General features: G+C 66.9%; 1 protein-coding gene across 11 annotated transcripts; it reads right to left on the reverse strand.

Annotated features, from left to right (window-relative positions):
* Nucleotides 1-100: 100 nt before the first annotated feature.
* On the reverse strand, nucleotides 101-11,515 carry ARFGAP1 (ADP ribosylation factor GTPase activating protein 1). 11 transcript variants are annotated; one of them, XM_016136102.2, is made up of 14 exons: nucleotides 11,372-11,515; nucleotides 8,577-8,640; nucleotides 8,261-8,370; nucleotides 7,929-8,100; nucleotides 7,335-7,435; nucleotides 6,705-6,791; nucleotides 6,211-6,307; nucleotides 4,858-4,914; nucleotides 4,103-4,135; nucleotides 3,237-3,266; nucleotides 2,411-2,467; nucleotides 1,923-1,982; nucleotides 1,363-1,439; nucleotides 101-558 (listed from the first exon to the last, which is right to left on the reverse strand). In XM_016136102.2, exons 2-14 carry the CDS (start codon nucleotides 8,634-8,636, stop codon nucleotides 237-239), a joined length of 1,263 nt encoding a protein of 420 aa, XP_015991588.2. In that variant the 5' UTR covers nucleotides 8,637-8,640; nucleotides 11,372-11,515; the 3' UTR covers nucleotides 101-236. The 11 variants fall into 11 exon arrangements, with proteins under 11 accessions (XP_015991588.2, XP_036085072.1, XP_015991589.2 ...); XM_036229179.1 differs by lacking the exon at nucleotides 11,372-11,515 and having other exon boundaries at nucleotides 4,115-4,135; XM_016136103.2 differs by lacking the exon at nucleotides 11,372-11,515 and having other exon boundaries at nucleotides 1,363-1,433.
* Between the last annotated feature and the right edge of the window lie 3,025 nt (nucleotides 11,516-14,540).

Genomic DNA, 14,540 nt, shown 5'->3' on the forward strand with positions numbered 1-14,540 from the left:
AACGGGAGCACCGGCTCCGCTATGTTCTCAGAGTCTGTGGCTGACACCTCAGGCGTGTTCGCTGCGGGGGACTGGAGCGCACCGGACACACACGGCCAGCACTCGGAGGGCGTTTATTGGGGCGCGGCCAGCCTCTCCCACGGGCCGGCGGTGCCACTGCGGGGGCCTGCACAGGGCGCCGTCTTCACGCTGCAGCCGGCGCTTCTCGAGCGGAGCGCAGACTCGCGGCGCCGGGGCTACCAGTCCTGGCTGTCCCAGCCCTCGTCCACCTGTGGGGCCGGCCGGGCGGCCCTTCCGGTGGCCGTGGCCTGGCCCTCCCCACCGCCCCCCCAGGCCTCCCCGACGTCGCTGGCGCCACTGTTCTTGTGGGACGCGGAGCCCGAGCCCGGCGCGTCCCAGCTGTCCGCGGCCTTGGTGCAGGCCCGGCCGTCGCTGCTTGGTGCCCTGCGGGGCTGGGCGGGCTCGGCACTCCCGAAGGTCTCCCAGAAGCTCTGGTCGATGGCGCTGTTCTGGGAGCCGTCCCCCGCGCTGTGCTGGCAGCCCGGGCCCTCGGGGGGTCTGGGGAACAGGAGGTCTCTGAGGGCTGCTTCCCAGCGGCAGGCATGGTGGAGGCCCCCAGAGCCCCGCAGAGCGCCGCCGCGTGGGGGGCCCAGGCTGCTGCGGCGCCACGTGGCTTGGCGGGCGCAGAGCTGCAGGGGGACTCGAGACCGGCCTCCCGCACCCGCCCGCACCCCGCAGCCATGCCCCGCGTGCAGGGTGCTTTGGTAAAGGCGTGTAGGGTCAGTCTTCCGCAGTGACCGAGGGGGACAGCAACCCGCGTGCTGAGGTCCCCTGCACCGTAGGACAGCCAGCTCGGGACACGCCCCCCGACTAGCCGTGGTCACGCTGTTCAGCTACCACGCAGCGTGCCGGGAGGAGTGGCCGCCTGCGGCCGGGGGCAGAGCAGGTGCCTGCCCCGGCGTGGGCCGGCCGTGCCTGTCGGTGCAGACCCTCCAGACTGGCCCGCGGCCATCTCATCAGACCTCGGGGGTCCCCCCCCCCCGTGGGTCGGGGAAAGGCGGCCAGCCAGACTGCACCCCACAGCAAAGCCCGGGCACAAGCTGAGTGCAGACGAGCGCCAGGAAGTGGGGCGGGAGCGCCCCGACTGTGCGGACGGCAGGGCCCGGCCCCGTCCCGCGAGGCCCGTGTCCCCAGGGCCACGAGGGGAATGGCAGGGCGTGGCGGGGGGGCCGGCCTCCCTGCAGCCTCCACGGGCTTCCGCATGGGGGCCCCTGGAACCCGGGGTGCCAACCACCTCCCAGAGACCCTGGGGCAGCAAGTCCAGGGGAGGGGGGCCCACACCGGGACACCGACCCCGCACACCTGTCTGAAGGGTCGTCTGCTCTCCCGGAGAAAAAGGTGGTGACATCTCGCCATCCCCTGCTGCCGACCCCCTGGACCTGGAGGGACACGGGGAGGTGGCTCGGCCTGGGCCCGGGCGGGCGCCTGCCCCGAGCGCCAGCCGAGCTCCAAAGCGCACAGCACGGCAGCCGCGCCGACCCCCGCCGCCGCCTTTCCCCCGGCCGGGCTCTGCCGGCAGCAGGCGGGGCAGGCAGGGGCCGCGGCGGGCGAGCAGCGGGCGTCCGCAGCACAGCAGGGCCGGCACTCACCAGCGAAAGGTCAGCGGCAGCAAGAGGACAGAGAAAAGCGACAGGTTAGCGGCTGCGCCGCGTCCCCGCCACGCCGTCTCCACAGCCTCCAGCTGCCGGCGCCGGGGCGTCCGCCTGGCCTCCTCACGCCTCGGAGGACGGCGGCGGCCAGGGCCCCTGGGGCCAGGAAGTGACCAGGGCCCGGCGCGCCCGGCCGGGCCCGCCCTCGGCGCCGGCGCGTGGGGATGTGGGGGCTGGCGCTGGCGGTGCCCGCACGCCCGGGTGCCGCCCTACCTTGGACGCCAGCTGAGACACCCCACTGGACACCTCATCCAAAATCTTTCCCTCCTTCACCTGCGAGGACGAAGCAGCACCGTCGGCCGCGGAGCAGGGGCCCCGCCGCCCGCTCCCCACGCACAGCTGTGCCAGGCGAGCTGGCCTTCCGGGCTGTGTCCCCCCACCCCAGACGGGACCGGGGAGCAGGGGCTGAAGAGACTGCGCCCCACGCTGGGCTACAGCGGCGTCCGCTCCAGGGGTCTCTGCATCACCCACAACCCCGAAGTCCCAGCCTGACGGCTTCTCCTGCCCGGTCTGGGCCTCTGCCGCCCGGCCTCGCGGGGTGGGGACCCCGCAGAGGCAGAGTGTGGGCCTCAGCGAGCCCGGGTCTAGAGCCCACGGAGGACGTGGGGAACGCAGGGAGCACAGGGGCGCGAGGGGCGAAGCCCTCGCTGCACCGCACCCCCGGCCCCCACCCCCGAGACGGCCCGGGGGCGCGGCGTTACCTTCTCCTGGGCGGGTTTGAGGACGTTCTCGTTCAGGCTGTGGCCCAGTTCTGACGCCTGCATGGAGGAGAGACGCCATGAGAGGGGAGGCAGGGAGCCCCCGGGGGCACACTCTCCCCAGGGTGAGGGCCGACACAGCAGCCGCCAGCTCTGTGCCACGACGGGGACAGCCCACCAGCACACGGGACGCCCCGCGCTCGCGCGGCTGTGCTGAAGTGGCCCCCAAGCACCCTGGCCACACGGAGGCCGGGATCCCCACCCCGGCTGTGCATCCCGCAGGAGGCCCGCAACGGCACCTCCAGGGCCGCCCCGCCAGAGCCCCGTCCGTCCTGTCCAGCGAGGACCCTGTGCCAAGAGCAGGTCGCATGCTCCCCCAGGGACGCAGTTCCCAGCACGGCGTGAGCCCCGCCTGCCTGCAGCAGGCACTGCGGGGAGCTGGCTGGAGCAGCGAAGGGGCGAGCGTGAGCACGACCTGAGGCCGAGGCGGCTCGGAGCGCGGAGTGGGGCTGCGAGGCAGGGCGCTGAAGGGCGGCGGCCCCGGCGGGAGAGGCCTCGGGACCTCGCTCCTGGGCGAGACGCCCGTGCGGTGCGGCATGGAAACCCTGCCAGGCGGCCGCGGGGGCCTCAGACCACCAGTGGCCTGTGGGAGCAGCGCCCCCGCGCCCAGGTCCCGAAGGGAAGTGTGGGCCCCCCAGCAGCGTGCACGGCCAACAGGAGCCCGACGGGCCGGCAGGAAGCCCCAAGCGCGAGCACCAGGCGCGGGCACGAGGCGGGCCGCGGCGGGCGGCAGAGGCGAGGGGCGCGCGGAGAGCGGACGGGGCCTTACCGGCTCTGGCTGCTGCTTGGCGCCCCAAAACTACACCCAGCGGCACAAGGAGACAAGTGGGGGAGAGAGAGAGAGAGCAAGGCGGTGGGAAGAGCAGGGGGCGGCCCCAGGAAGCACGGCCGGGGCGCCGCGGACTCCCGCGCCAGGGCCCCAGGGTGGCCCCGTGCTGCCACCGAGCCCCTTCCGGAGCCGCGTGGGCGAGTGCGCCTCGGGCTCAGGACAGGGCCAGGCAGGGGCCTGAGCGGGCCGTGAGCAACTGCCTCGGGCCAGGCGCGGCCCCTCCCTCGCGTGGGGCGTGCGGGCGGGTCCCACGCAGCCCCCAGCTGCCCTGGCATGGCCCTGCGGCCACTGCCTCCTACATGAACCCTGACCCCCAGCCCTGGGGGCCACGCCAGCCCGGAGCCCTGGCACCTCGTGGCAACTACAAGGACCACTGCCCAAGATTTGAAGGAAAAAGGGCTGAGGCTCAAGACGGCCCCCCACAGCGAGAGCGAGCGCTGGCCAGGGACAGAGATCGACCCCACCATCCCAAGTTGACGCTGGCTCAGCGGACACCTCACAGCCCCAGCAACGCAGCCTCGTCCTGCCTGGCGCCCAGGCTGCAATGGACGGGGCGATGGCTCCAGACTGCCGGGCCCCAAGCAGACGCAGCCTCCTGCCCGATGCCAGACCCACAGGCACCTGAGGTACCACAGGCTGACGTGGGAGCCCACGAAACGTGCCCACGCGTCAGCGCCCAGCCCACACGCGGCACGGCCCCCTCCCAAGCGCGGGGCCCGAGGACGGCACACCAGGGACCGCCAGACACCCAGTGGACGTCAGACCGAGAGCCGAGCAGAGCACAGGGCGCGGACACCTCCTGTTACCTTCTGACTTGCCTGGGATCCGAACTTGGTCGCCTGAAAGCAGAACGGACAGGGCTCACCGACCACACGTCCTGGCCGCCGGGGCGCGTCTCCCGGGGCTCGGACGGCGCCGTCCTGGGCCCGTCTCCTGACGCCGCGGGGACGGGCACCGGTGTCGCCCTGCTGCCCCCGACGGCACCCGCAGCAGGCCGGCCGCCCTGTCCCGGCCGTCCTCTGGCCTGCTCCTTCCCTGGGGACAGGCCCGGGTCACTGCCAGGGCCACGAGCACAGCCCCAGCCCCCGCGGCCGGTCCTGGCAACACCCCCACCTCCTCCTCGGGCCGCGGGCCGACTCTGCCTGCCAATCACGCTGCTCAGGCCCAGCGGCAGGGCAGAGCGGGGGGGCGGGGGGGGCTGCAGAGATGCCGCTGCTTCCCTCAGCCTGGGGGGTCTGTCCGCACTGCAGGGGGAGGGGCGGATCTGGGCACACTCCCCCTCCCCCACACCGCACTGTTCTAGAGCCACCCAGGCCTCTGCCAGCATCTCGGTGACGCGCGGACAAGGACCGTACCATATTGGCGCAGAGCTCATGTGGCCCTCAGGGTCCACTGCGGCCTTGGGAACTCTGGCTGGGCGAGCCCCCTGGGGCAGGCGGGCACAAGCCTGAGCATGGGGGGAGGCTCCCCTCCACCAGACTCTCCCCATTTCCCAGAGCCCAGGCTGGCCAGCCGGGGAGGGTCCCGTGGGCCTGGTGGCGCATCGGGGCAGGCTACTCACACCCTCCTTGGCTGCCGAGGCGAACTTGCTGGCTCCGGTCGCGAAGCTGCTCCAGCCCTGGAAGGAGGCAGGGGCCACGTTGGGTCCCAGGCGACACCCCGAAGACCGCTGTCCTGACCCACCACCAGGCCACCTCCCGGTCTGCCGGCCGCGGCCCCACCGGAGAGGACCTAAAAGAGCCAGGCCTGGACCGCGGAGGGGCACCTGCTGCCCGCAGCCCCTGCCTGGCCCTGCTCCCCAGCAGCTGTCGGTCCCCCGCCCAGTCCTGGCGCCTGCTCGGGCCGACAGAGCTGGGGCCCATGTAGCCTGTGCTCTTCTAAGATCAAGGCTGTGCCCTAAGCCTCCGACCCAAACCCAAGCTACCAAAGGACACACGCTCACCCGCTGCAACCTCATGCCGCAGGGGGAAAGGCAGAAGGGCTGGGCCCCAGGTCCAGGCGCATCCAAGGGGGCCGTGAGGACTGAGGCCCTGCAGACCCGGCACAGGGGACCCCAACGCCACATCTGAGGCCAGCGCCTCTCTCTATACCAACTCCTCCGCAAAAGGCTTTTGGCTAACAACCTGCCTTTCTCCCTGGAGCAGACTCGCAGCAACTGTGGGAGAGCGACAAGGAGGCCCCCAGAGAGCTGGCGCCGCGGCACAGGGCTGAGGCCTGGCAGCGCGGCGCCTCGAGTGGAGAGGGGTCAGGCCCCCCGCGGTTTGGGGTAAACGTCCACAGTGGAGACAATGGCGCCAAGCGGCAGAGTGACACTCGCCCCGCGCCCGACTCAGGCCCGAGGCGATGGCCGGGCCAGGACCCGCGCACGCGCATGGCCACCCCCTGCACGTGCGGACCCCAAGCGCGGAGACCGGCCCCCAGCTGACGAGGCCTCCCGGCCCGGGGCCAGGCTGCAGCGTCCACCGGCCGGACCCTCGGCGTTGGCGGTCACGTCACAGATCAGGCTCGACCAGTAAACATCATTTTAAAAACAGTTTCCTTGGAAAATGACGACTTGACCCAGAGTGGCCACAGGCAGGCGAGGACGCGCCATCCCCAGAGGGCACCAGAGCCCGTGCAGACTACGAGCCCTTCACCTCGGCTACCAAAACCTCACGGTGACCAGCTGGCCCACAACGCGACGCTGCGGAGTGGCCACAGGGCTCCACGCGGAGCGCGGGTTCCCTGGGGGAAAGGCACCTCGTTAACGTGAAACATGCGTTTGCCGCCGAGCTGAGTGACTGGAACGCCTGGGCCCGAGGGACAGACGCCCCACAGCGTCTGCGAGGGCGGGGAGCGGCCGCCACCAGAGGGGCACACGCACGGCCCGGGACAGCGTGGCGAGACCCCCGTGGGGCCGGGGACATGCCCTCACCGAGTACAGGGACGACACGGCGCTGTTCAGGAAGTGCTCGTCTCTCTTCGGAGGCGGCGCCGTGTTCCCGAACCCCACGTAGCGGCTCTCCTGGGCCCTGGGGGGACACGAGCAGCCGCTGCGACACTCCCGAAAGCCGCGGGGGGCGGCGGCGGCCCCAGGACAGAGCCCGCGGCCTGGCAGGCCAGGGCCCCGAGGACGCGAGCGCCAGGGCCGGGGCGCCCCTCCGCCCCCGGAAGCCCCTCCTGCTGCGTCGGGCCAGCCAGCCTGGCAAGGCCCACAGCCACCCAGCAGCGACAGAGTGCGCCGGCCGACGGTTCAACGCGACGGCTCCAGGGACACAGCGTCCCAGGCCAGGCAGATCCGGGGAGGAGCACACTCCTCCCCTGTGAGGTCAGGCTTCCTCCCCACGCCACGCCCCCATCCCCACCAGCCCCAAGGGACCAGACCGCCACTGCCGGCCCCTGCCGCACCCCCACCACCCCCGGCCTCACCCTTGGTAGGAGCTGAGGTCCTCGTTCAGCCAGTCCTCGAAGGCCTTGTCGGAGGACGCGGTGGAGCTGCGCGGCTGGCCCGAGGCTCTGAAACGGAGCAGAAGGTTGGTGCGGCCACCAGAGGGCAGCAGATGCCCGCCCAGCACCGCGGGGGCCTCCAGGAGTGCTGTCCCAAGGGGCCCACGGCGGGGGGCAAGAAGAGCACCGGAGGCGGGGGCCTCACACCTGCCCGTGAGACTGGGAGGCAGCAGAGGGGACCCCTCAACCTAACGTGCAGGGTCGGCGGGCGGGGGCGGGGCCCTGGCTCCCGAGTAACTGCAGCGTCTCCTCTGGGCCCGGTCTCTCCCGACACCAAGCCTCCGGTGCGTGAGACGCAGGACGCCGCCCCAGGCTCCACCTGCCCACAGCGCGCCCGCACCCCGGGGAGGTGGCCACCCCCAGACAGAACGGCGCAGGAAATGGGGCGTCCTGTGGAGATGCACGCGGGGTGCCACGGGCCTGGAGCGCCCGACCCAGGCTGGTGCCGGACAAGGGGACGGCACGCCCTGCTTCCCACGGGTCTCCGCGGGCTGAATTTCTACCAAAGGCTCGTGTTGGTTGCGCCAGGGCAGGGCCCCGGGGAGCAGCTACCGGTGGGCGGTGGATGGCAGCGTCCTGGGCTGGGGCGGGGTCCAGTTCTGGGCAGGTGATGATGCCAGCGACCACTCTCTGCCTTCGGCCAGAGTGGCCACCTGCCAAGGGGACAGGGTCAGAGAGTCCAGGCCGAGCAGGGCCGCAGTGGACAGCACGGGCTCCCGCTGGGCTCCAGCGCACCCTGCACGCAGCCCCTCCGGGCTCGGCAGCCATGGGCCACGGTTCCTACCTGTGTGAACACAGAGACTGGGTCCCCCCTGCCAAGATGCCAGGGCACTCTTGGTCAATGGCTCCAACCCCAAATGCCCGGTCCCACCTCTGTCCCCCAGCGGGCACCATGTCCTCCAGAGTATTTTAATCGAGATGAACAGGGGCGTGTGGCTGCCACGCTCCCGGGGTGGGGAGGAAGGCCCGCCTTCGCCGCTGCCACCTGTCTCCGAGGCTGGGACGAGACAGGGCCGCACACCGTCTGGCCGGGGACTGCGCACGCTTGCGGCGCGTGTGTCAGAGCCCACAGAGGACCCTCACCCCGGGACCCGCTAGGGCGGCCGACGGGGGCAGCCCGGACACCGCCGGGCGGCATGTCCTCACCTGGTCCCTGAAGAGCGCAGCCGCCTTGCTGTTGTACTTGTCCTGCAGGGACCAACAGGGGTCGTAGTCCTCTTGAGACTCCAGGAACTGTCGGAATTTAGCATTGCCCCCAGCTTTCATCTTCTCGAGCTCGATGTCCTTCCATTTGTCCATAGTGACAGAGCGCACGAAGCTGGGGACCGAGGACCGGAGCCGTCACTGAGCGCTGGGCGCCCGAGAGCCACCCCCACCGAGTCGAGGGCCATGCGCCTTCCCCGTGCCCCGCAGCTGACGGCAGGCCTGTGACCCCAGCGTGGGCCCCGGAGCCCCGGCAGCCAGAGCCGGGCACTGACCTGAGGTGCACCCCGAGCCCGCGGTGTCTCCCCGAGCATTCCAGGCAGATCCAGATGCCGTAGGTCACACTCACCCACTGAGGGTTAAACGCGCCGCACTCAAAACACACCTGCAAAGACGGCCACATGCACCTTGCCCAGGTGGTTCAAGGCAGGGCCCGGGGACCCCGAGGACCCGATGGGTGCCCCGAGCGGGCGCAGAGCACAGGCTGGCTGGGAGACCAACGGCGGGAGGGCGGGCAGGCTCTGGGGCTGCCGGCCACTTCCGAGAGGCTGGCGGACCCCAACGGAAGCGTCGGAGAACAGCGACACTCACGTTGTTTTCATCCTGAGCCCGGACTTCCTTCAGGGCCTTCCTGGTTCTCGGGCTGGCCATGACGCTGCAAGAAGAAACACAAACTTTTGAAATACACGAACCGGTCACTTTACGAGGAAATCAATGGTCAGAGCAAAAACACTGCGAACCGCAGCCTCGCAGAAACCCGCCCAGCTACTGAGGTGCGGCAGGGCGAGCGGCCACTTGCTGCAGGCAGGCAGGGACGTGCTCGCCACACGCCAGGGAAACCAGGCGCGATCTGGACGCCCTCAAGCCAAGGGCGAGGCAGCCACTGGGGACAACGTGCGACCACGGCGGCACGATTCCCACAAGGCCTGTTTGGACGAAGTTCGTTCACAGCATCAGCGGTTTCACTCACGCACACGCGGACGGCCCGCCAGCGGGTGACATGCGGACGGGGGCTGACGGCCCCCACAGACAGGCAGCCCTGCGGTCTCTGCACGCCACACTGCCCACCACCTCCCGGCGCGCTGCAGGGTGCTCCTGGCCTGGGGGGCGCCGACCGATGGGTGAGGACGTTGGCCCGCAGGAGGGTCAGCGCATAGGCCCTCCATGGGACCATTGTGAGGGACAGAGGTGACACACAGCATGGCCACAATAGGGCAAACCTGTCACCACGCCTCACAGGGACACTGCTGAGGACCTGCAGTCACACAGCTCGGGCTGAAAGCCAACCAGGTTTTTACAGATCTCCTAGCTTTGGCAAAATTCAACTTCAACCTCAGGTCAGTGACTTCATAACCTGGAAAGTCAAAATACTAAAGGATTCCAGCTGGGGGCAGGGAGTGGGGACACACGCGGTGTTCCACGTGAGCAGCCCCCGCTGGTCCTCTGCTGGCCACCTCTACCGACCGCTGCCAGACCCACTACTGAGCGCGCGGCCTTCCTGAAGCTCGCCCTTCTCTTGATTGTGAATGGAACCCGCGAGATGTCCCCTCTCTGTCACAAGGCAGCACGCATCCTCTCGAGGACATATGAGGACCCAGTCAGAAAGCTCCGTGCCCACACGGCTGCACGTCCCGCACTGGCGTCTCTGCCACCTCGCCGTGCAGGCCAGCTCTTCCCATAATGGTGTAGCCAGAGCTTTATGTCGAGGCGCAGGTAAAAACCACCAGAAGAATCTCCGCCTGTACTTCGTCTCTAATCTTAAGTACGCAGCAGTAAGTAAGCCATTCACTGAGGGAGCCCTGGCTCTCCACACAACCAAACCTCTTCAGCGGGAGTCCATGACTTCAACACCCCTAGTGCCTTCTACTCCAGGCGCAGTTAGAAATAAACGTTTGTTTCTGTGATTGATGGAAACAAACCAGAGCCTACCCAAGGCTTTCTGCCCTGGAGTTCTCGGTGCTGTGTGTGACGATCCCCGGAAACTACCCGCTCACAAAGGCAAACGTGAATGCACGGTCCTGCCCAGTACTGGGCCCTGGCCTGACCTGTTCAGATGGAACACTGTCGCCACACTGAGTGTCTACCCATCCACGGTGTCAGAGGCAGAAGCGAGCACACACACTTGGGGAGATGTCCTCCTAGGTCTGAATTTACAAAGCCCTTTGCCCACACGGGTCTCCCGGCAGCCACTGGGGGCCCCATGTGGGCAGGTGCACAGGGCCGACATGCCCACCTGCCTGGTACAGGTCTCCACACTCGGCACTGCACTCTCTGCATAGAACCAGGTCTAACTCCAGAGACTCACATTGTGGCTGACAGGGCACAGGCAAACTGAACCCAGAACTGGGGTGAGCCTGCTCTTAAGTTCCCATTGCATAAAATAAGGCAAAGTGAACGTTTGCAGAAACACTAAAGAGTAAACGTGAAAAATAAATGACTTGGCTTAGGTTTAAAAGGAATCCCCACTGGCAACTGGCTTTGGATGTGAGAATCTAAGTTCTCCGAAAAGCTAAGTTTAATATCAACATCTGAGATTAGAAGGGGTGACTAAAGCGCACTTCTTAGTCCCCAGGGCTCTTACACAGGTGACAGGCAGAAACAGTCATCATCTTTCTCAGACACCACCCCAAGCACACAAAGGGCCTGTCTGGGAACGGCCCTTTCTCGTCCTAATACATCACTTCTGAACTTGCGACCCAGAAAGGGATGCCAACGCGAACTCCAGAGCCAATTATCCCCAGGCCATTATTACAGCTCTGTGTGGCACAGTCATACGGAGCCCGCAGCAGTGTTAGACCTGCACTAAATGAGCAATAATTTCTCAAAACTGGTGGTTCGCAACGAAGCTGTTTAACAGGCCAGACAAGAGGTAGGTATAGTTCTTCTCCGTAAACCCGCGGAAAGGGAAGAAAACGCTGAAGTCCTTTCCTGGTTTCTCCCCCTCCCCCAAGACGGTCGTCCACCGCAGAGCCGAGAAAAGGGAAGGCAAGCAGGCGGGGGCTGCACGTCTGATCAGGCTGGCCTGGCCAACACCTGCTGGACGGAGGCCCCCGCGGACCCAGCCTGAATGCACCCCGTGTCCAGGTCACGTCCTGGGTCCGAGGGAGGAGCCAGGGACCGGGGCGGCTCGGCCCACGGCGGCGGCGATAGGCAGCGCCCGTGACTGATGGGGGATTCCAGGCGCGGCGCGGAGCTGGGGGAGCGAGGGCAGCTTCAGAGGCGAAAGGGCCAGCGAGCCGGGCGGACCAGCCGCGGGGAGCCGGCGGAGGGCAGGGTGGACGCGTCCAGGTCCTGCGTGACAGCAGCCTCGGGGCGGGGGTCCGGCGGGGGCGTCCGCCGAGCCGACCCGGTGCGCGGGCGCCGGGAACCCCGGGCCGCGCGCTTACCGGGCGGGCTCGGTGCTGCGCGCCGGGGCGGTCCGGGCTCCGGCGGGGTCGGGCGCGGTCCGGGCCGGGGTCGGGCAGCGCCGCGAGCTGCAGCGAGGACTCTCGCCGGCCGCCCACCCCGCCGCCACCAGCTTCCGACTACGTTGCGCATCGCAAGGCACGACGGGAAGCCGGGGGCTGCTGGCGGGGGCGGGACTTCCGCCTCTGCTCTCTGGGCCGGAAGTGCCGCGCAGCCCGTCGCCATGGGGACGCGTCTCTGGCGCCGCGGGGGTGCCAGGTCCGCCCAGACGCTGAAACCAGCAAGCGGCCCCCACGGACAGCTCTGGGGCCGGACTCCCGGTCCTCGTCGCGTCGCTCCGCCGCGTCCTGCAGTTCCCCGACGCCGCTGCGCCAGCGACCGAGTGTCACAACTGATCGTCCGGAGGGGTCCGCCGGGGCCTGGGGACCTGGGGACCGCAGACCGTCCTTAACGTCGACTCAGAAGATGCGTTTACGTGCATCGAGAAACTGACGGCCCGCTCAAATTAGGGCGATCGCAGAACGGTTTATATAAAAGGGGCTAATTCCGGAGACGTGCGCGGATGTAGGGAAACCGCGGAGATTCTGCAGGGCCGCGGGACTGGGGCAGCAGGGCTGTGACGTCAGTAGGCTCCAAGGGGAGGGAGAGGTTCCCGCAGCCTGGAAGGAGAGTCTTGAAGGCCGCTGCCCCAGAGGAGCTGTCGTCTTTGGTGAGGGCATCACCAGCCCGAGGTGACCAGCAGGAGAAGCCACAAAGAATAAATACTTGGCCCCTCTGGTCTCTCAGCCTCTGTTCTGATTTTGCCTCCGGTCGGCCAAGCCCATTGGTGCAGTTAGAGGCGGAGAGGGTGGGAAGCTGCGGGGCGGGCGGGGTGGGGGGGCAGCACATTACCATGATGCGGACATTGCAAGCGGCTGCAAGGCTGTGTGGAGAGTAGGATCCCAAATCTGTGAAAATCTGTGGCTGTAAAAAGAGAACTGACAACAATGATGACCTCGCTCGTGTGTGTTTGGGGGGGGGCGAATTGCAAGTCATTTTTTTTTTTACTTTGTGCTTTTCTGTGTGTTCCACATATTTTTTCATTGATCTATGTGACTTTTGGAATGATCGAGCATAAACTTTTTCACTGAGGTAAAACTTGCATTCAGTAAAATAAACGGCTCGATGAGTTGTGACATGCGCACACGCCGAAGTAACTGCCACCACAGTTACAGGACAGTTCCGCCAGCGGCAGCCTCCGTCCTCACTCCTGTACTCCAACCTCAGCGTTGTCTGTTCTAGACTTCACATAAAGAGAAGCATGGCAATTCGTACTTATGGCTGCTTTCGCACAGCGTGATGGTGTTAAGGTCCAGCCGTGCTGTTCTGTGTATCTGTTCTAGCATTCCTCGTTAATGGAATCATACACGCGACCTTTCGTGTTCAGCTCTTTCACTGAGCATAATGTCTCCAGGTTCGTCCATGCCGTGGCTGAATAACATTCCATTAAACGAACATGCCACTTTGTTCATCCAGTCACATAACGGACACTGGAGTCATTTCTAAGTTGTGGCTATTACGAATAAAGCCGCCCTGAAATTCATGCACAAGTCTTTTTGTCGGCATATTTTTTTATTTCTCTCGTTTACTACTTAGAAGTACAATTGCTGGGTGCTGTGGTAGATCTATGTTGAACCTTATAAGAAACTGACGGTCTTCCAAAATGGCGGTGCCACCCCGCGCCTCCACCAGCAGTCTAGAGTTCCTGTTGCTCCACACCTTCGCCAACGCTTGGCATCATCAGCCTTCTTACTGCAGCAGTCTACCGGGTACAAAGTGGGAGGTCATCGCAGGTTAGTTTGCCTTGGCCTCCAAAGTTGGTTGAGCGATGCCCTTGGGGCCCAGCACTTCCAGCCTGCCCTGTGCTCGGCTGGACGAGAGCACCCTCCTGCAACTGGGGGCCGCCTTCAGGTGAGAGTCACCAGTTCTTGTAGTAAGAAGCCACTGGCATTCACAGAAATGGTGAGGGCTGAGATGATGTAGACGGGGAACCAATAGAGTCTACACAGGTGGCCACATGAGACAGCGTAGATGTCAGTGTAGACTTCAGATCCTGTGGCTGGGCCTGTGTAGGATCCACGGTTCAGAGAGAGAGAGAGAGGCGGGCACTGGATCAGTTCCAATGGGCTTCCTGAAGGAGGCAGGCCGAGGAAGATGAGAGGCTGAAGGAGAGGGAAGCAGACTGGCCACAGGCGGCGTCCCCAGCTTCTCCTGCCCCGCCCCCCGGGCAGCGCCTGAGACCTCCCCTCTGAGATGGGCCCCATGCCATGGGGATCCTTGCCCGAGCAGAGAGAGGGACGGTCCAGCCACCCAAAGAGAGACGAAGAGGGGTCCCAGGCTATGGGGACCAGGGGCCAGCTCGCCCCAAGACCTGTAGGTTCGTGGGCTCCCGTGCTGCAGGGCCAGCCCCCCATGATCCCACAGCTGCCGCAGGTGGAAGGCTGAGCCCCCAGACCTAAGGGGAAATGGGCCGCCCTGCCTCCCTGTGGCTGGGAAGGGCCTGCTGGCCGGGTGCTCCCGCAGGCCCTCAGCACCGGCCTGGACCAGCCGAGCAGCCTCGTCACTTTCTGTCAACTGTGAGCCCCCGTCAGGCCCCCGCCGGCCTGCGGCGTCGGCACTGCTGCTCTCACTCTGCCGTGGCCTCATGCGGAGACCCTGCAGGGAACGAAGCCAGGGCGGACGCACCCACAGGGTCGGAATCCAATCGGAATTCAGGGCCTCTGTCCCTGGAGTCGGGTGGCCCTGGAGTGGGCAGTATGTTTGTCCAAACGGCATCCTGCAGCTCCCAGACCAGGCCCCAGCTCCCCTCAGCCCTCGGGCGGCGTGCCCACCCAACCATGTCCCAGAGCGCGGCTGGCTGGCAGGAAACAAAAGGGCTTCGTGTGCTGGTCACATTGAGACGCTAGGATGGGAGCCAGCCCCGGGGTTCAGAAATGCGTTCGTGTTGCCCAGAAAGCCCCTGCCACACCCCGGCTGTGCAGACGGCCCCGCGGGGCGTCTGAGTGATGCTCGTGAACACGACAGGGGTGGCGGCTGGGAGGGTCTGCAGGGCGAGGTGCAGCCCCCAGCCCCCAGGCCCAGAGGATGCAGGCTCCCCCACTGAGGCATTTC

This window comes from Rousettus aegyptiacus, unplaced genomic scaffold (assembly GCF_014176215.1).
Source record: "Rousettus aegyptiacus isolate mRouAeg1 unplaced genomic scaffold, mRouAeg1.p scaffold_m13_p_12, whole genome shotgun sequence".
NCBI lineage: Eukaryota > Metazoa > Chordata > Mammalia > Chiroptera > Pteropodidae > Rousettus > Rousettus aegyptiacus.